Here is a 22,079-nt window from a genome sequence, read left to right on the forward strand (position 1 = left end):
TTTTTAAAATCGGGAATTAAGAATCCACTGATGACGATGAAACCATTGTTGTTTGTCAGAAAAACCCATCTGGTTTGCTAATGTCCTTTAGGGAAGGAAATCTGCCGTCCGTACCCGGTCTGGCCTACATGTGACTCCAAAACCAGAACAATGTGGTTGCTTCTCAAATGCCCTTTGAACAAGGGCAACTTGGGATCAGCAATAAATGCTGACCAGCCAGCGATGCCTATGTCCCACGGATAAAGGACAAACAAAGAACAGTACAGCACAGGAACAGGTCCCTTGGCCCTCCAAGCCTGCACCGATCACGTTTACCTATCCAATCAACCACTTGTATCCCTCTACCCATTTGTTCATGTGTCTATCCGGATAAGTCTTAATGTCGCTAATGTAACTGCCTCAATCACCTCACTTGGCAGTGCATTCCAGGCCCCCACCGCCCTCTGTGTAAAAAAAACTTCCCCCGCACATCTCCACTGAACCTTACCCCCTTATTTGGGATTTTTTCGAAAGCTTTCTGAAAGTCCAAATAAACCACATCGACTGGCTCCCCCTCATCAACTCTACTAGTTACATCCTTAAAGAATTCCAGTGAATTTGTCAAGCATTGAGTTTAAAAATTGGCAAGTCATGTTGCAGCTTTATAGAACCTTAGTTAGGCCGCACTTACAATATAGTGTTCAATTCTGGTCGCCACACTACCAGAAGGATGTGGAGGCTTTGGAGAGGGTACAGAAAAGATTTACCAGGATGTTGCCTGGTATGCAGGGCATTAGCTATGAGGAGAGGTTGGAGAAACTTGGTTTGTTCTCACTGGAGCGACGGAGGTTGAGGGGAGACCTGATAGAAGTCTACAAGATTATGAGAGGCATGGACAGAGTGGATAGTCAGAAGCTTTTTCCCAGGGTGGAAGAGTCAATTACTAGGGGGCACAGGTTTAAGGTGCAAGGGGCAAGTTTTAAAGGAGATGTAAGAGGCAGATTTGTTACACAGAGAGTAGTGGGTGCCTGGAACTCGTTGCCGGGAGAGGTAGTGGAAGCGGATACGGTAGTGACTTTTAAGGGGCGTCTTGACAAGTACATGAATAGGATGGGAATAGAGGGATATGGTCCCCGGAAGGGTAGGGGGTTTTAGTTCAGTCAGGCAGCATGGTCGGTGCAGGCTTGGAGGGCCGAAGGGCCTGTTCCTGTGCTGTAATTTTCTTTGTTCTACAGGCCAGTGAGTCTCACATTTGTGGTGGGTAAGTTGTTGGAAGGTATTTTGAGAGACAGAACCTACAAGCATTTAGAGACGCAAGGACTGATTAGGGACAGTCAGCATGGCTTCGTGAGTGGAAAATCATGTCTCACAAATTTGATTGAGTTTTTTGAAGGGGTAACCAAGGAGGTAGATGAGGGCAGTGCAGTTGATGTTGTCGACATGGACTTTTGCAAAGCCTTTGACAAGGTACCGCATGGTAGGTTGTTGCATAAAGTTAAATCTCACGGGATCCAGGGTGATGTATCTAAATGGTTACAAAACTGGCTTCTTGACAGAATAAGAAGTTTAACAACACCAGGTTCAAGTCCAACAGGTTTATTTGGTGGCAGATTTGGTGGGGATCAAAATATTAGGTCTACAAGTGTAGAGGCTGGGGACGAGCTTGGGGCTGGGGCAAGGCTGGCAAAGAAGAAGAGCACTCTGGGGGAGGATGACCTCACTGGGCCTGGAGGTCTGGAGTGCTTATACTTCAATGCAAGGAGCGTAGCAGGTAAGACAGACGAACTTAGGGCCTTAATGCTCACGAGGAATTTGGATGTGGTTGTGGTGACAGAGACTTGGTTGAAAGAGGGACAGGACTGGCAGCTGAATATTCCAGGGTACATGTGTTTTAGGCGAGACAGAGGAGGGGCCAAAAGAGGTGGGGGAGTAGCAGTATTAGTTGGAGAGCATATTACAGCGGTGCAGAGGGAGGACAATTCAGAGGGGGCGTGTAACGAGTCACTCTGGGTGGAGCTTAGAAACAGGAAGGGTGCAGTCACTATGTTGGGGGTATACTACAGGCCCCCCAACAGCCCAAGGGAAGTGGAAGAATGGATATGTCAGGAGATACTGGATAGGTGCAGGAAAAATAGGGTTGTTGTAGTGGGAGACTTCAATTTCCCTGGTATAGACTGGAAATCGCTGAGAGCTGGGACTCTGAATGGGGAGGAATTTGTAAAATGTGTACAGGAGGGTTCTTTGGAACAATATGTAGATAGCCTGACTAGAGAGGGGGCTATACTGGACCTAGTACTGGGGAATGAGCCCGGTCAGGTCTTCAAAGTTTTGGTAGGGGAACATGTGGCAAATAGTGACCACAATTCTGTTAGCTTTAGAATAGTGATGGAAAAGGATGAGTGGTGTCCCAAGGGTGAGGTGTTGGATTGGGGGAAGGCTAACTTTAGTGGGATTAGGCAGAAATTGGCAGCTCTTGATTGGGAGAGGCTGTTTGAGGGTAAATCCACATCTGGCATGTGGGAGTCTTTTAAGGAACAGTTGTTAGGGCTACAGGACAGGCATGTGCCTGTAAAAAAGAAGGATAGGAAGGGTAGGATTCGAGAACCGTGGATAACCAGGGAAATATGGGGGACTGGTCAAAAAGAAAAGAGAGGCATATGTTAGGTCCAGGCAGCTAAAAACGGAGGGAGCTCTGGAGGAGTACAAAGAAAGTAGGAAAGAACTCAAATGGGGAATTAGAAGGGCAAAAAGGGGTCACGAAATGTCCTTGGCAGACAGGATTAAGGAGAATCCCAAGGCATTTTATTCATACGTTAGGAACAAAAGGATTGTCGGGGAAAAAATCAGACCTGTCAGGGAAAAAATCAGACCTCTCAGGGACAAAAGTGGGGAATTATGCTTGGAGCCCGAAGAAGTAGGGGAGATCCTAAATGAATACTTTGCGTCGGTATTCACAAAGGAGAGGGATGTGTTGACCGGGAGTGTCTCGGAGGGAAGTGTTGAACCGTTGGAGAAAATCTCCATTACAAGGGAGGAAGTGTTAGGTTTGTTAGAGAATATAAAGACTGACAAATCCCCAGGGCCTGATGGAATCTATCCAAAGCTGCTCAGGGAGACGAGAGATGAAATCGCTGGGCCTCTGACGCAAATCTTTGTCTCTTCACTGGACGCAGGTGAGGTCCCAGAGGATTGGAGGATAGCTAATGTGGTCCCGTTATTTAAGAAGGGTACGAAGGATAACCCAGGTAATTATAGGCCGGTGAGCTTGACATCCGTGGTGGGGAAGTTGTTGGAGAAGATTCTTAGAGATAGGATGTATGCGCATTTAGAAAGGAATAAACTCATTAACGATAGTCAGCATGGTTTTGAGAGAGGGAGGTCATGCCTCACTAACCTGATGGAGTTTTTTGAAGAAGTGACCAGAATGGTTGACGAGGGAAGGGCCGTGGATGTCGTCTATATGGACTTTAGTAAAGCGTTTGACAAAGTCCCTCATGGTAGGCTGGTGAAAAAGGTTGAATCTCATGGGATAAAGGGGGAGGTGGCTAGATGGGTAGAGAACTGGCTTGGTCACAGAATAAGAAGTTTAACAACACCAGGTTAAAGTCCAACACGTTTATTTGGTAGCAAAAGCCACACAAGCTTTCGGAGCTGCAACCCCCTTCTTCAGGTGAGTGGGAATTCTGTTCACAAACAGAGCATATAAAGACACAAACTCAATTTACATGAATAATGGTTGGAATGCGAATACTTACAACTAATCAAGTCTTTAAGAAACAAAACAATGTGAGTGGAGAGAGCATCAAGACAGGCTAAAAAGATGCCGGATCATCGACACAGATGCCATCATCTCACGTAAGAACACCATCCACCAGGTACACGGTACATACTCTTGCAACTCGGCCAACGTTGTCTACCTGATACGCTGCAAGAAAGGATGTCCCGAGGCATGGTACATTGGGGAAACTATGCAGACGCTGCGACAACGGATGAATGAACACCGCTCGACAATCACCAGGCAAGACTGTTCTCTTCCTGTTGGGGAGCACTTCAGCGGTCACGGGCATTCGGCCTCTGATATTCGGGGAAGCGTTCTCCAAGGCGGCCTTTGTGACACACGACGGCGCAGAGTCGCTGAGCAGAAACTGATAGCCAAGTTCCACACACACAAGGACGGCCTCAACCGGGATATTGGGTTCATGGCACACTATTTGTAACCCCCACAGAGTTTCACTGGCTGTCTTGTCTGGAGACAATACACATCTTTTTAGCCTGTCTTGATGCTCTCTCCACTCACATTGTTTTGTTTCTTAAAGACTTGATTAGTTGTAAGTATTCGCATTCCAACCATTATTCATGTAAATTGAGTTTGTGTCTTTATATGCTCTGTTTGTGAACAGAAATCCCACTCACCTGAAGAAGGGGCTTGCAGCTCCGAAAGCTTGTGAGGCTTTTGCTACCAAATAAACCTGTTGGACTTTAACCTGGTGTTGTTAAACCTCTTACTGTGTTTACCCCAGTCCAACGCCGGCATCTCCACATCTTGGTTACAGAAGACAGAGGGTGGTAGTGGAAGGGTCTTTTTCCGGCTGGAGGCCTGTGACTAGTGGTGTTCCGCAGGGCTCTGTATTGGGACCTCTGCTGTTTGTGATTTATATAAACGATCTGGAAGAAGGTGTAACTGGGGTGATCAGTAAGTTTGCGGACGACACAAAATTGGCAGGACTTGCAGATAGTGAGGAGCATTGTCAGAAGCTACAGAAGGATATAGATAGGCTGGAAATTTGGGCAAAGAAATGGCAGATGGAGTTCAATCCTGATAAATGCGAAGTGATGCATTTTGGTAGAAATAATGTAGGGAGGAGCTATACGATAACTGGCAGAACCATAAAGGGTGTAGAGGGACCTGGGTGTGCAAGTCCACAGATCCTTGAAGGTGACGTCACAGGTGGAGAAGGTGGTGAAGAAGGCATATGGCATGCTTGCCTTTATAGGACGGGGCATAGAGTATAAAAGTTGGGGTCTGATGTTGCAGATGTATAGAACGTTGGTTCGGCCGCATTTGGAATACTGCGTCCAGTTCTCGTCGCCACACTACCAGAAGGACGTGGAGGCTTTGGAGAGAGTACAGAGGAGGTTTACCAGGATGTTACCTGGTATGGAGGGGCTTAGTTATGAGGAGAGATTGGATAAACTGGGGTTGTTCTCCCTGGAATGACGGAAGATGATGGGAGACTTAATAGAGGTGTATAAAATTCTGAAAGACATAGATAGGGTGAACGGTGGGAAGCTTTTCCCCAGGTCGGTGGTGACGTTCACGAGGGGTCATAGGTTCAAGGTGAAGGGGGGGAGGTTTAACAAAGATATTAGAAGGACATATTTTACACAGAGGGTGGTGGGGGCCTGGAATGCGCTGCCAGGCAAGGTGGTGGAGGCGGACACACTGGGAACGTTTAAGACTTATCTAGACAGCCATATGAACGGAGTGGGAATGGAGGGATACAAAAGAATGGTCTAGTTTGGACCAGGGAGCGGCACGGGCTTGGAGGGCCGAAGGGCCTGTTCCTGTGCTGTATTGTTCTTTGTTCTTTGTTTGTTTGTCTCATTGTGTTTACCCCAGTCCAACACCGGCATCTCCACTTCTTGGCAGAAGCCAGAATGTGGTTGTAGAGAGTTGTTTCTCAAACTGGAGGCCTGTGACCAGCGGTGTGCTTCAGGGATCAGTGCTGGGCCCACTGTTAATTGTCATTTATATTAATGATTTGGATGAGAATATAGGAGGCATGGTTAGTAAGTTTGCAGATGACACCAAGATTGCTGGCATAGTGGACAGTGAAGAAAGTTGTCTCCAATTGCAAAGGGATCTTGATCAATTGGGCCAATGGGCTGACAAATGGCAGACGGAGTTTAATTTAGACAAATTGCGAGGTGATGCATTTTGGTAGATTGAACCAGGGCAGGACTTAGTTAATGGTGGGGCATTGGGGAGAGTTACAGAACAAAGAGATCTGGGGGTACATGTTCATTGCTCCTTGAAAGTGGAGTCACAGGTGGACAGAGTGGTGAAGAAGGCATTCGGCATGCTTGGTTTCATCGGTCAGAACATTGAATACAGGAGTTGGGCCGTCTTATTGAAGTTGTACAAGACATTGGTAAGGCCACACTTGGAATACTATGTGCAATTCTAGTCACCCTATTATAGAAAGGATATTATTAAACGAGAAAGAGTGCAGAAAAGATTTACTCGGATGCTACCGGGACTTGATTGTTTGAGTTATAAGGAGAGGCTGAGTAGACTGGGACTTTTTTCTCTGGAGTGTAGGCGGCTGAGGGGTGACCTTATAGAGGTCTATAAAGTACTGAGGGGCATAGACAAGGTAGATAGTCAATATCTTTTCCCAAAGGTAGGGGTGTCTAAAACTAGGGGGCATAGGTTTAAGGTGAGAGGGGAGAGATACAAAAGTGTCCAGAGGGGCAATTTTTTCACACAGAGGGTAGTGAGTGTCTGGAACAAGCTGCCAGAGGTAGTAGTAGAGGCAGGTACAATTTTGTCTTTTGAAAAGCATTTAGATAGTTACATGGGTACGATGGATATAGAGGGATATGGGCCAAATGAGGGCAATTGGGACTAGCTTAGGGGTTTAAAAAAAAAAGGGCTGCATGGACAAGTTGGGCCGAAGGGCCTGTTTCCATGCTGTAAACCTCTATAGCTCCATGACTCTATACAATCACCTCTTCCTGGCCTGTCATTGCTGGCCTGATACTCATAATTTCATAATCCTGCAGACTTCTATCAGGTCTCCCCTCAACCTCCGTCGCTCCAGTGAGAACAAACCAAGTTTCTCCAACCTCTCCTCATAGCTAATGCCCTCCATACCAGGCAACATCCTGGTAAATCTTTTCTGTACCCTCTCCAAAGCCTCCACATCCTTCTGGTAGTGTGGCAACCAGAATTGAACACTATATTGTAAGTGCGGCCTAACTAAGGTTCTATAAAGAACATAGAACAGTACAGCACAGAACAGGCCCTTCGGCCCACGATGTTGTGCCGAGCTTTATCTGAAACCAAGATCAAGCTATCCAACTCCCTATCATCCTGGTGTGCTCCATGTGCCTATCCAATAACCGCTTAAATGTTCCTAAAGTGTCTGACTCCACTATCACTGCAGGCAGTCCATTCCACACCCCAACCACTCTCTGCGTAAAGAACCTACCTCTGATATCCTTCCTATATCTCCCACCACGAACCCAATAGTTATGCCCCCTTGTAATAGCTCCATCCACCCGAGGAAATAGTCTTTGAACGTTCACTCTATCTATCCCCTTCATCATTTTATAAACCTCTATTAAGTTCGGCACAGACAAGAAGGGCCAAAAGGCCTGTTTCTGAGCTGTAATTTTCTATGGTTTCTATGGTTTCCCCTCAGCCTCCTCCGCTCCAGAGAGAACAGCCCTAGCTCCCTCAACCTTTCCTCATAAGACCTACCCTCCAAACCAGGCAGCATCCTGGTAAATCTCCTCTGCACTCTTTCCAGCACTTCCACATCCTTCTTATAGTGAGGTGATCAGAACTGCACACAATATTCCAAATGTGGTCTCACCAAGGTCCTGTACAGTTGCAGCATAACCCCACGGCTCTTAAACTCCAATCCCCTGTTAATAAAAGCTAACACACTATAGGCCTTCTTCACAGCTCTATCCACTTGAGTGGCAACCTTTAGAGATCTGTGGATATGGACCCCAAGATCTCTCTGTTCCTCCACAGTCTTCAGAACCCTACCTTTGACCCTGTAATCCATATTTAAATTTGTCCCACCAAAATGAATCACCTCACATTTATCAGGGTTAAACTCCATTTGCCATTTTTCAGCCCAGCTTTGCATCCTATCTATGTCCCTTTGCAGCCTACAACAGCCCTCCACCTCATCCACTACTCCACCAATCTTGGTGTCATCAGCAAATTTACTGATCCACCCTTCAGCCCCCTCCTCTAAGTCATTAATAACAATCACAAAGAGCAGAGGACCAAGCACTGATCCCTGTGGCACTCCGCTAGCAACCTGCCTCCGGTCCGAAAATTTTCCATCCACCACCACCCTCTGTCTTCGATCAGACAGCCAGTTACCTATCGAATCGGCCAACTTTCCCTCGATCCCACACCTCCTTACTTTCATCATAAGCCGACCTTATCAAACGCCTTACTAAAATCCATGTGTATGACATCAACTGCCCTACCTTCATTAACACACTTAGTTACTTCCTCAAAAATTTCAGTCAATTTTGTGAGTAACGACTTGCCCTTCACGAATCCGTGCTGACTATCCCGGATTAATCCGCATCTTTCTAAATGGTCGTAAATCCCATCCCTAAGGACCTTTTCCATCAATTTACCAACCACCAAAGTAAGGCTAACCGGTCTATAATTATCAGGGTCATTTCTATTCCCTTTCTTAAACAGAGGAACAACATTCGCCACTCTCCAGTCCTCTGGCACCATCTCCGTGGACAGTGAGGTCTCAAAGATCAAAGCCAAAGGCTCTGCAATCTCATCCCCTGCCTCCCAAAGAATCCTAGGATATATTTCATCAGGCCCAGGTGACTTATCGACCTTCAGTTTATTCAAAACTGCCAGGACATCCTCCCTCCGAACATCTATTTCCTCCAGCCTATTAGCCTGTAACACCTTCTCTTCCTCAAAAACATGGCCCCTCTCCTTGGTGAACACTGAAGAAAAGTATTCATTCATCACCTCGCCTATCTCCACTGACTCCATACACAAGTTCCCACTACTGTCCTTGACCAGCCCTAACCTCACCCTGGTCATTCTTTTATTCCTCACATAAGAGTAAAAAGCCTTGGGGTTTTCATAGAAATCATAGAAACCCTACAGTGCAGAAGGAGGCCATTCGGCCCATCGAGTCTGCACCGACCACAATCCCACCCAGGCCCTACCCCCACATATTTAACCCACTAATCCCTCTAACCTACGCATCTCAGGACTCTAAGGGGCAATTTTTTTTTTTTTAACCTGGCCAATCAACCTAACCCGCACATCTTTGGACTGTGGGAGGAAACCGGAGCACCCGGAGGAAACCCACGCAGACACGAGGAGAATGTGCAAACTCCACACAGACAGTGACCCGAGCCGGGAATCGAACCCTGGACCCTGGAGCTGTGAAGCAGCAGTGCTAACCACTGTGCTACCGTGCCGTCCTTGATCCGACCCGCCAAGGACTTCTCATGTCCCCTCCTAGCTCTCCTCAGCCCCTTTTTCAGCTCGTTCCTTGCTAACTTGTAACCCTCAATCGAGCCATCTGAACCTTGTTTCCTCATCCCTACAAAAGCTTCCCTCTTCCTTTTCACAAGACATTCCACCTCTTTCGTGAACCATAGTTCCCTCACTCGGCCATTTCCTCCCTGCCTGACAGGGACATACCTATCAAGGACACCCAGTATTTGTTCCTTGAAAAAGTTCCACTTTTCATTAGTTCCTTTCTCTGACGGTTTCTGTTCCCATCTTATGCCCCCTAATTCTTGCCTAATCGCATCATAATTACCTCTCCCCCAATTGTAAACCTTGCCGTGCCATACGGCCCTATCCCTCTCCATTGCAATAACAAAAGACACCGAATTGTGGTAAAGCTGCAACATGACTTGCCAGTTTTTAAACTCAATACCGCGGCCGATGAAGGCAAGCATGCCGTTTGCCTTCTTGACTATCTTCTCCACCTGCTTTGCCACTTTCGGTGACCTGTGTACCTGTACACCCAGATCCCTTTGCCTATCAATACTCTTAAGGGTTCTGTCTTTTACTGCATATTTCCTATCTGTATTAGACCTTCCAAAATTCATTACCTCACATTTGTCCAGATTAAACTCCATCTGCCATCTCTCCGCCCAAGTCTCCAATTGATCTATATCCTGCTGTATCCTCTGATGGCCCTCATCGCTATCCGCAAATCCCCCAAACTTTGTGTCACCCGCAAACTTACTAATCAATCCAGTTACATTTTCCTCCAAATCATTTATTTTTATATATATTACAAACAGCAAAGGTCCCAGTACTGATCCCTGAGGAACACCACCTGTCACAGCCCTCCATTCAGAAACACACCCTTCCACTGCTACTCTCTGTCTTCTTTGAGCAAGCCAGTTTTGTATCCACCTTGCTAGCGCACCTCAGATCCCATGCGACTTCACCTTCTGCACCAGTCTGCCATGGGGGACCTTGTCAGAGGCCTTACTGAAGTCCATGTAGACAACATCCACTGCCCTACCCGCATCAATCATCTTCGTCGCTTCCTTGAAAAACTCAATCAAGTTCGTGAGACACGACCTCCCCTTCACAAAACCATGTTGCCTCTCACTAATATGTCCACTTATTTCCAAGTGGGAATAAATCCTGTCTCGAAGAATCCTCTCCAATAATTTCCCTACCACTGATGTAAGGCTCACCGGCCTGTAATTACCTGGATTATTCTTGCTACCCTTCTTAGGGCAAGTTTAGGGCCAGTTATAGATGGCAGTTATAGATGGCAGAGGGAAGTTATGTGTGGAACCGGAGGAGATTGGTGAAGCATTGAACCAATATTTCTCTTCGGTGTTCACGCAAGGGGACATGAATATAGCTGAGGAGGACACTGGGTTGCAGGGGAGTAGAATAGACAGTATTACAGTTGATAAGGAGGATGTGCAGGATATTCTGGAGGGTCTGAAAATAGATAAATCCCCTGGTCCGGATGGGATTTATCCAAGGATTCTCTGGGAGGCAAGAGAAGTGATTGCAGAGCCTCTGGCTCTGATCTTCAGATCGTCGTTGGCCTCTGGTATAGTACCAGAAGATTGGAGGTTAGCGAATGTTGTCCCATTGTTTAAGAAGGGGAACAGAGACTTCCCCGGGAATTATAGACCGGTGAGTCTCACTTCTGTTGTCGGCAAGATGTTGGAAAAAATTATAAGGGATAGGATTTATAGTTATTTGGAGAGTAATGAATTGATAGGTGATAGTCAGCATGGTTTTGTGGCAGGTAGGTCGTGCCTTACTAACCTTATTGAGTTTTTTGAGAAAGTGACCAAGGAGGTGGATGGGGGCAAGGCAGTGGACGTGGTATATATGGATTTTAGTAAGGCGTTTGATAAGGTTCACCATGGTAGGCTTCTGCAGAAAATGCAGATGTATGGGATTGGGGGTGATCTAGGAAATTGGATCAGGAATTGGCTAGCGGATAGGAAACAGAGGGTGGTGGTTGATAGTAAATATTCATCATGGAGTGCGGTTACAAGTGGTGTACCTCAGGGATCTGTTTTGGGGCCACTGCTGTTTGTAATATTTATTAATGATCTGGATGAGGGTATAGTTGGGTGGATTAGCAAATTTGCTGATGACACCAAAGTCGGTGGTGTGGTAGACAGTGAGGAAGGGTGTCGTAGTTTGCAGGAAGACTTAGACAGGTTGTAAAGTTGGGCCGAGAGGTGGCGGATGGAGTTTAATGCGGAGAAGTGTGAGGTAATTCACTTTGGTAGGAATAACAGATGTGTTGAGTATAGGGCTAACGGGAGGACTTTGAATAGTGTGGAGGAGCAGAGGGATCTAGGTGTATGTGTGCATAGATCCCTGAAAGTTGGGAATCAAGTAGATAAGGTTGTTAAGAAGGCATATGGTGTCTTGGCGTTTATTGGTAGGGGGATTGAATTTAGGAGTCGTAGCGTTATGTTGCAACTGTACACAACTCTGGTGCGGCCGCACTTGGAGTACTGTGTGCAGTTCTGGTCCCCACATTACAGGAAGGATGTGGAGGCTTTGGAGAGGGTGCAGAGGAGGTTTACCAGGATGTTGCCTGGTATGGAGGGGAGATCCTATGAGGAGAGGCTGAGGGATTTGGGATTGTTTTCGCTGGAAAGGCGGCGGCTAAGAGGGGATCTTATTGAAACATATAAGATGATTAGAGGTTTAGATAGGGTGGATAGTGATAGCCTTTTTCCTCTGATGGAGAAATCCAGCACGAGGGGGCATGGCTTTAAATTGAGGGGGGGTAGTTATAGAACCGATGTCAGGGGTAGGTTCTTTACCCAGAGGGTGGTGAGGGATTGGAATGCCCTGCCAGCATCAGTTGTAAATGCGCCTAGTTTGGGGGCGTTTAAGAGATCCGTAGATAGGTTCATGGACGAAAAGAAATTGGTTTAGGTTGGAGGGTCACAGTTTTTTTTTTAACTGGTCGGTGCAACATCATGGGCCGAAGGGCCTGTTCTGCGCTGTAATGTTCTATGTTCTATGTTCTATGTTCTAAACAAAGGAACAACACTGGCTATTCTCCAATCCTCTGGGACCTCCCCTGTAAGAGGTCTCACAACACCAGGTTAAAGTCCAACAGGTTTATTTGGTAGCAAATACCATAAGCTTTCGGAGCACTGCTCCTTCGTCAGATGGAGTGGAAATGTGCTCTCAAACAGTGCAAACAGACAAAATCAAGTTGCAGAATACTGATTAGAATGCGAATCCTACAGCGAATCCTACACGGATGCCATCATATCACGTGAGAACACCATCTACCAGGTACACGGTACCCACTCTTGCAACTCGGCCAACATTGTCTACCTGATACGCTGCTGGAAAGGATGTCCCGAGGCATGGTACATTGGGGAAACCATGCAGACACTATGACAACGGATGAATGAACACCGCTTGACAATCACCAGGCAAGACTGTTCTCTTCCTGTGGGGGAGCACTTCAGCAGTCACGGGCATTCAGCCTTGGATCTTCGGGTGGGCGTTCTCCAAGGCGGCCTTCATGACACACGACAGCGCAGAGTCGCTGAGCGGAGACTGGTGGCCAGGTTCCGCGCACATGAGGACGGCCTAAACTGGGATGTTGGATTTATGTCACATTATCAGTAACCCCCACAGCTTGCCTCCTGGGCTTGTAGAATCTCACTAGCTGTTCTGTCTGGAGACAATACACATTTCTTTAACCTGTGTTTAATGTTCCCTCCACCCACATTGTCTGTACCTTTAAGATTCGCATTCTAATCAGTATTCTGCAACTTGATTTTGTCTGTTTGCACTGTTTGAGAGCACATTTCCACTCCATCTGACGAAGGAGCTGTGCTCCGAAAGCTTATGGTATTTGCTACCAAATAAACCTGTTGGACTTTAACCTGGTGTTGTGAGACTTCTTACCATGTTCACCCCAGTCCAACGCCGGCATCTCCACATCATGACCTCCCCTGTAGCCAGTGAGGATACAAAGATTTCTCTCAAGGCCCCAGCAATTGTCTCCCTTGCCTCTCTCAGTACTTTGGGATATATCCCATGAGGCCCTGGGGACTTGTCTACCTTAATATATCTCAAGAACCCCAGTACCTCCTATTTGATCTCAACATGACTCGAACTATCTACACATCCTTTCCCAAACTCATCATCCACCAAGTCCTTCTCTTTGGTGAATACTGACGCAAAGTACTCATTTAATACCTCGCCCATTTCCTCTGGCTCCATGCATAGATTCCCTCCCTCGTCCTTGAGTGGGCCAACCCTCTCCCTGGCTACCCTCTTGCTCTTTATATATGTATAAAAAGCCTTGGAATTTTCCTTAATCCTGCTGGCCAATGATTTTTCATGACCCCTTTTATCCTTTCTTACTCCTTGCTTCAGTTTCTTTCTACTTTCCTGCATTCCCAGGCTTTTCCCTGCAGCCCTTTTTAAACAAAGGCACAACATTTGCCTTTTCTCCAATCTTCAGGCACCTCACCCGTGACTATCGATGATTCAAATATCTCAGCTAGGGACCCGCAGTTTCCTCCCTAGCCTCCCTCAATGTCCTGGGATACACTTCATCAGGTCCCGGGGATTTATCTACCTTGATGAGCTTTAAGACTTCCAGCACCTCCTTCTCTGTAATATGTACACTCCTCAAGGCATCAATATTTATTTCCCCAAGTTCCCTAACATCCATGCTTTTTTCAACAGTAAATACTGATGAGAAATATTCATTTAGGATCTCACCCATCCCTTGTGGATCTGCGCATAGATGACCTATCACCGGTGGTGTGGTAGACAGTGAGGAAGGGTGTCGTAGTTTGCAGGAAGACTTAGACAGGTTGCAAAGTTGGGCCGAGAGGTGGCGGATGGAGTTTAATGCGGAGAAGTGTGAGGTAATTCACTTTGGTAGGAATAACAGATGTGTTGAGTATAGGGCTAACGGGAGGACTTTGAATAGTGTGGAGGAGCAGAGGGATCTAGGTGTATGTGTGCATAGATCCCTGAAAGTTGGGAATCAAGTAGATAAGGTTGTTAAGAAGGCATATGGTGTCTTGGCGTTTATTGGTAGGGGGATTGAATTTAGGAGGCGTAGCGTTATGTTGCAACTGTACACAACTCTGGTGCGGCCGCACTTGGAGTACTGTGTGCAGTTCTGGTCCCCACATTACAGGAAGGATGTGGAGGCTTTGGAGAGGGTGCAGAGGAGGTTTACCAGGATGTTGCCTGGTATGGAGGGGAGATCCTATGAGGAGAGGCTGAGGGATTTGGGATTGTTTTCGCTGGAAAGGCGGCGGCTAAGAGGGGATCTTATTGAAACATATAAGATGATTAGAGGTTTAGATAGGGTGGATAGTGATAGCCTTTTTCCTCTGATGGAGAAATCCAGCACGAGGGGGCATGGCTTTAAATTGAGGGGGGGTAGTTATAGAACCGATGTCAGGGGTAGGTTCTTTACCCAGAGGGTGGTGAGGGATTGGAATGCCCTGCCAGCATCAGTAGTAAATGCGCCTAGTTTGGGGGCGTTTAAGAGATCCGTAGATAGGTTCATGGACGAAAAGAAATTGGTTTAGGTTGGAGGGTCACAGTTTTTTTTTTTAACTGGTCGGTGCAACATCGTGGGCCGAAGGGCCTGTTCTGCGCTGTAATGTTCTATGTTCTATGTTCTATGACCTTGTTGATTCTTAAGAGGCCCTACTCTCTCCGTAGTTACTCTTCACTGTGCAAAGAAATCATAGAAATCATAGAAACCCTACAGTGCAGAAGGAGGCCATTCGGCCCATCGAGTCTGCACCGACCACAATCCCACCCCACATATTTACCCGCTAATCCCTCTAACCTACGCATCCCAGGACTCTAAGGGGCAATTTTTAACCTGGCCAATCAACCTAACCCGCACATCTTTGGACTGTGGGAGGAAACCGGAGCACCCGGAGGAAACCCACGCAGACACGAGAAGAATGTGCAAACTCCACACAGACAGTGACCCGAGCCGGGAATCGAACCCGGGACCCTGGAGCTGTGAAGCAGCAGTGCTAACCACTGTGCTACCGTGCCGCCCTTAATACTTTCTTGTTTGGAGTTTGTCATTTCTGCTGCTATTTTGAGTTCTCTTATTCCCTTTCAGACATTGAAGAAAACCTGGTTGAATAAATATGCCAAAGATTCTGCCAATCCAGGCATATTGGTCCTGTTAGCCTGTGGCACCATATCTAGTACGTGTGGACAGCTGGCCAGTTACCCACTGGCCCTGGTCAGGACACGGATGCAAGCGCAGGGTAAGATACTGTTAATCCCATGTGTGCTAGTCACATCTTTGTAATTAAAGCTTGTAGGCTGTAGACTGGCTGGTATGTAACTCACTCCATTCAGTGTCAGATACCAGTCATTATGTTCCAGTCCTAATTCACTGCCCGAGTTGGTGGTGGAGGCAGAGACACTAAACTCTTTTTAAAAAGTACCTGGATCTGCACTTTAAGTGCTGTAAGCTATGGGCTGGCTGCAGGAAGGTGGGATTAGAAAGTGCACCTGGGTTGTCCACGGGCTGGCATGGACAAGATGGGCTGAATAGCCTTTCTGCTTTTCTATGGTTCTAAAGCGGAATATATGTTGAATGAATTAACAGCGCTCTTTGTCTAGTCCAGTCTCCTAAATGTTACTGTCCTCTGTGCCAGTTGCTGCGTCAGTTAGACTGAATATGACTCTCAGGCCAGTTGCACACTTTATGATGGTGCATTACTGGGTTAATAATCTGGAGAGCAGGAGTTCAATTCTCACCGTGGACAATTTGCATTCAATTAAAAAAAAACATAAAAATAAAAATGTTGTATCAGTAAAAGTGACCATAAAACAGCCAGTTGTTAAAAACTCACTGAAGTAGATTAGGGGACGAATCGTGTTATACTTACCTGGGTTAGGACTAAAATAAAAACAGAAAATAAACTCAACAGGTTTGAGTTTCAATTCTAAATAGCCCATCGGTTGGCAGCCCAGTGGTTAGCATTGCTGCCTCACAGTGCCAGGGACCCGGGGCAGCACGGTGGCACAGTGAACATAGAACATAGAAAAGCTACAGCACAAACAGGCCCTTCAGCCCACAAGTTGCGCCGAACATGTCCCTACCTACTCAACTTACCTATAACCCTCTATCTTACTAACTTCCATGAACTTACCCAAAAGTCTCTTAAAAGACCCTATCGAATCCACCTCCACCACCACTACCAGCAGCCGATTCCACGCACCCACCACCCTCTGAGTGAAAAACTTACCCCTAACATCTCCTCTGTACCTACTCCCCAGCACCCTAAACCTGTGACCTCTTGTGGCAACCATTTCAGCCCTGGGTAAAAGCCTCTGAGAATCCACTCTATCAATACCCCTCAACATCTTATACACCTCTGTCAGGTCACCTCTCATCCTTCACTTCTCCAAGGAGAAAAGACCTTGCTCTCTCAACCTATCCTCATAAGGCATGCCACCTAATCCAGGCAACATCCTTGTAAATCTCCTCTGCACCCTTTCTATGACTTCCACATCCTTTCTGTAATGAACAAAGAACAAAGAACAATACAGCACAGGAACAGGCCCTTCGGCCCTCCAAGCCCACGCCGCTCCCCGGTCCAGGATTGAATCCTGAATCCAGGATCCCCGCCCAATTTTCCAGCCTATCTACATAGCAATATCCTATCCACCGAGCTGTCCCTCACAGCTACGATGGATAAGGTGACCACGGTAGCACAGTGGTTAGCACTGCTGCTTCACAGCTCCAGGGACCTGGGTTCGATTCCCGGCTTGGGTCTCTGTGTAGAGTTTGCACATTCTCCTCGTGTCTGCGTGGGTTTCCTCCGGGTGCTCCGGTTTCCTCCCACAGCCCAAAGATGTGCGGGTTAGGTTGATTGGCCAAGCTAAAAATTGCCCTTAGTGTCCTGAGATGCGTAGGTTAGAGGGATTAGTTGGGTAAATATGTAGGGATATGGGAGTAGGGCCTGGGTGGGATTGTGGTCGGTGCAGACTCGATGGGCCGAATGGCCTCTTTCTGTACTGTAGGGTTTCTATGATGACCAGAACTGGGCACAGTACTCCAGGTGGGGTCTGACCAGGGTCCTATACAGTTGCAGTATTATCTCCCGATTTCTAAACTCAATTCCTCTATTGATGAAGGCCAGTATTCCATACGCCTTCTTAACCACAGCCTCTACCTGCGACGCTGCTTTGAGCGTCCTATGAACCCGGACCCCAAGATCCTTCTGATCCTCCACACTGCCAAGCGTCTTACCCTTAATAGTATATTCTTTCTTCCTATTCGACCTGCCAAAATGAACCACCACACACTTATCTGGGTTGAAGTCCATCTGCCACTTCTCCACCCAGCCTTGCATCTTATTTCTGTCTCGTTGCAACTGCTGACATCCCTCTACACTATCCACAACACCACCAACCTTTGTGTCATCAGCAAACTTGCCAACCCATCCTTCCACTTCCTCATCCAGGTCATTTATAAAAATCGCAAAGAACAAGGGTCCCAGAACAGATCCCTGGGGCACTCCACTGGTGATCGACCTCCATGCTGAAAAAGACCCATCTACAACCACTCTTTGCCTTCTGTGGGCAAGCCAGTTCTGAATCCACAAGGCAATGTCCCCTTGTATCCCATGCCCCTTCACTTTCTCAATAAGCCTTGCATGGGGCAGCTTATCAAACGCCTTGCTGAAATCCATATAAACTACATCTACCGCTCTTCCCTCGTCTATGCGTCTAGTTACATCTTCACAAAATTCAATTAGGCTCGTAAGGCATGATCTGCCTTGGACAAAGCCGTGCTGGCAATTTCTGATCATACTATTGGACACAGGTTCAAGGTGCTGGTGAGTAGGTGCAGAGGAGATGTCAGGGGTACGTTTTTCACTCAGAGGGTGGTGGGTGAGTGGAATCGGCTGCCGTCAGTGGTGGTGGAGGCAAACTCGATAGGGTCTTTTAAGAGACTTCTGGATCAGTACATGGAACTTAATAGGATTGAGGGTTATAGGTAAGCCTATATATAAGCCTAGGTAGGTAGGGACATGACCGGCGCAACTTGTGGGCCGAAGGGCCTGTTTGTGCTGTATTTTTTCTATGTTCTATTCCTCTACAGATGTTCATAAATCCCGCCTCTCAGGATCTTCTCCATCAACTTACCAACCACTGAGGTTAGACTCACTGGTCTATAATTTCCCGGGCTATCTCTTCTCCCTTTCTTGAATAACGGAACCACATCTGCAATCGTCCAATCCTCCAGAACCTCTCCTGTCTCCATTGATGACACAAAGATCATCGCCAGAGGCTCAGCAATCTCTTCCCTCGCCTCCCACAGTAACCTTGGGTACATCCCATCCGGTCCCGGCGATTTATCTAACTTGATGCTTTTCAAAAGCTCCAACACATCCTCTTTCCTAATGTCCACATGCTCAATCTTCTCAGTGGTTAGCGTTGCTGCCTCACAGCGCCAGGGACCCAGGGCAGCATGGTGGCACAGTGGTTAGCATTGCTGCCTCACAGCGCCAGGGACCTGGGTTTAGACTCCACACAGACAGTGACCTGAGGCCGCAATTGAACCCAGGTCCCTGGCGCTGTGAGGCAGCAATGCTAACCACTGTGCCACCGAGCCACTCCTGGTATGCAGGTATGGGGTGACTGCGTGGAGTCTGCACCTTCTCCACAGATCTGCTCCAATGAAAACAACCCAAACCTATCCAACCTCTCTTCATAACTTAAACGCTCCATCCCAGGCAGCATCCTGGTGAATCTCCTCTGCACCCCCTCCAGTGCAATCACATCCTTCCGATAATGTGGTGACCAGAATGCACACAGTGCTCCAGCTGTGGCCTCACCAAAGTTCTATCCAACTCCAACATGACTTCCCTGCTTTTGTAATCTATACCCCGATTGATAAAGGCAAGTGTCCCACGTGCCTTTTTCACCACCCTACTAACATGCCCTTCCGTCTTCAGAGATTTGTGGACAAACACGCCAAGGTCCCTTTGTTCCACAGAACTTCTTAGTGTCCTACCATTCATTGAATACTTTCTTGTCAAATTACTCCTTCCAAAATGTGTCACCTCACACTTTTCAGGATTAAATTCCATCTGTCACTTATCTGCCCATTTGACCATTCCGTCTATATCTTCCTGTAGCCTAAGACACTCCGCCTCACTGTTAACCACCCATCCAATCTTTGTGATATCCACAAACTTCCTAATCCTATCCCACACATCGTCATCAATGTTGTTTGTATAAATGTCGAATAATAGGGGGCCAAACACAGATCGCCGCTGGACACTGGCTTCCAGTCAGTAAAGCAGCCTTCTGTCATCACCCTCTGTCTCCTACAACTGAGCCAATTTTGAATCCACTTTTATCAGATTACCCTGTATCCCATGTGAATTTACCTTCTTTACAAGTCTCCCTTGTGGGACCTGTGCCCTTACTCGGTCTGTTTGCGGTGGGCTTCACTGGAGCATTGCAGCAGCCAAGGACAGATATGTGGGCATAGGAGGAAGATGCTGATGTGAAATAGCAAGCAACCAGGAAGTTGGTGACATATTTGTAGATGGAGCGAAGGAAAGCAGTCACCATGTCTGCCTTTAGTCTCTCCAATGTAGGGGAGACCGCTTTGGGAGCAGCGAATACAATTAACCAAATTGAAGGAGATGCAAATGAAATGCTGCCTCATATGAAAGGAATGTTTGGGGCTTTTATTTTTATTAATTTGTGGGACATGGATGTCGCTGGCTGGCCAGCATTTGTTGCCCATCCCTAGTTGCCCTTGGAGGGCAGTTGAGAGTCAACCACATTGCTATGGTTCTGGAGTCACATGTAGGCCAGACTGGGTAAGGATGGCAGATTTCCTTCCCTAAAGGACATGAGTGAACCACATGGGTTTTTCCAGCAATGGTTTCACGGTCATCAGTAGATTCTAAATTCCAGATATTTTTTATTGAATTCAAATTCCACCATCTGCCATGGCAGGATTCGAACCCGGATCCTCAGTACATTAGCTGAGTTTCTGGATTAATAGTCACGAGGTTATCACCTCCCCTTGGACAGGGAGGAGGTAAAGGGGCAGATGTTACACCTGCTGCAAGGGAAGATCATCGACAGCGCTATCAAGCAGCACCTGCTCAGCAATAACCTGCTCAGTGACGCCCAGTTTGGGTTTCGCCAGGGTCACTCAGCTCCTGACCTCATTACAGCCTTGGTTCAAACATGGACACAAGAGCTGAATTCCTGAGGTGAGGTGAGTGTGACAGCCCTTGACATCAAGGTCGCATTCGACCAAGTGTGGCATCAAGGAACCCTAGCAAAACTGGAATCATTGGGATCAGGGGGCAAACTCTCCATTGGTGGAGTCATACCTTGTACATAGGAAGATGGTTGTGGTTGTGGAGGGTCAGTCATCTCAGTTCCAGGACATCTCTGCAGGAGTCCCTCAGGGTCGGGTCTGAGGGCCAACCATCTTCAGCTGCTTCATCAGTGACCTTCCCTCCATCATAAGGTCAGAAGTGGGGATGTTCGCTGATGATTGCACAATGTTCAGCACCATTGGCGACTCCTCAATTACTGAAGCAGTCCATGTTCAAATGCAGCAAGATCTGGACAATATCCAGGCTCGGGCTGACAAGTGGCAGTAACATTCACTCCACACAAGAGCCAGACAATGACCAATAAGAGACACTCTAACCACCGCCCCTTGACATTCAATGGTGTCACCATGACTGAAAGTTTCAGTAGGGGAACATGTGGCAAATAGTGACCACAATTCTGTAAACTTAGGATAGTAATGGAAAAAGATGAGTGTTGTCCTATGGGTGAGGTGCTGAATTGGGGGAAGGCTAACTACAGCCGGATTAGGCAGGATTTGGTGGCTGTTGATTGGGAGAGGCTGTTCGAGGGTAAATCCACATTTGGCATGTGGGAGTCTTTTAAGGAGCAGTTGATAGGACTGCAGGACAGGCATGTGCCTGTAAAGAGAAAGGATAGGAAAGGTGGGATTCGGGAGCCGTGGATAACCAGTGAAATTGTGGGTCTAATCAAAAAGAAAAAAGAGGAATACATGAGGTCCAGGCAGCTAAAAACAGATGGAGCACTGGAGGAATACAGAGAAAGTAGAAAAGAACTCAAACAGGGAGTTAGAAGGGCAAAAAGGGGTCACGAAATGTCTTTGGCAGACAGGATTAAGGAGAATCCTAAAACAGTTTATACATACGTTAGGAACAAGAGGGTTGTTAGGGAAAGAATCGGACCTCTCAGGGACAAAGGAGGGGAATTATGCTTAGAACCAAAGGAAGTAGGTGAGATCCTAAACGAATACTTTGCATCAGTATTCACAAAGGAGAGGGACATGTTGACTGGTAGTGTCTCAGAGAGATGTGTTGACCCGTTAGAAAAAATCTCAATTACAAGGGAGGAAGTGTTAGGTTTTTTAGGAAACATTAAGACAGACAAATCCCCAGGGCCAGATGGCATCTATCCTAGACTCCTCAGGGAGGCAAGAGATGAAATTGCTGGGCCTCTAACAGAAATCTTTGTCTCTTCACTGGACACAGGTGAGGTCCCAGAGGATTGGAGGATAGCAAATGTGGTCCTGTTATTTAAGAAGGGTAGCAAGGATAACCCGGGTAATTATAGGCCGGTGAGCTTGACGTCTGTGGTAGGGAAATTGTTGGAGAAGATTCTTAGAGATAGGATATATGCGCATTTAGAACTGAATAATCTCATTCGCGATAGACAACATGGTTTTGTACGAGGGAGGTCATGCCTCACAAATTTGGTTGAGTTTTTTGAGGAGGTGAAAAAAACGATTGACGAG

At 47.0% G+C, this 22,079-nt stretch overlaps 1 protein-coding gene across 1 annotated transcript in view; it reads left to right on the top strand.

Moving 5' to 3' along the window:
• Positions 1 to 22,079, top strand: part of LOC144497596 (mitochondrial adenyl nucleotide antiporter SLC25A24-A-like) — a 137,826-nt gene that overhangs the window by 111,127 nt on the left and 4,620 nt on the right. Inside the window, exon 9 of the mRNA XM_078219041.1 lies at positions 15,363 to 15,513. Within this exon, the coding sequence (XP_078075167.1) occupies positions 15,363 to 15,513 (151 nt within the window). The remainder of the gene's footprint in view (positions 1 to 15,362; positions 15,514 to 22,079) is intronic.

Source organism: Mustelus asterias, chromosome 8 (assembly GCF_964213995.1).
Source record: "Mustelus asterias chromosome 8, sMusAst1.hap1.1, whole genome shotgun sequence".
Taxonomy (NCBI): Eukaryota; Metazoa; Chordata; class Chondrichthyes; order Carcharhiniformes; family Triakidae; genus Mustelus; species Mustelus asterias.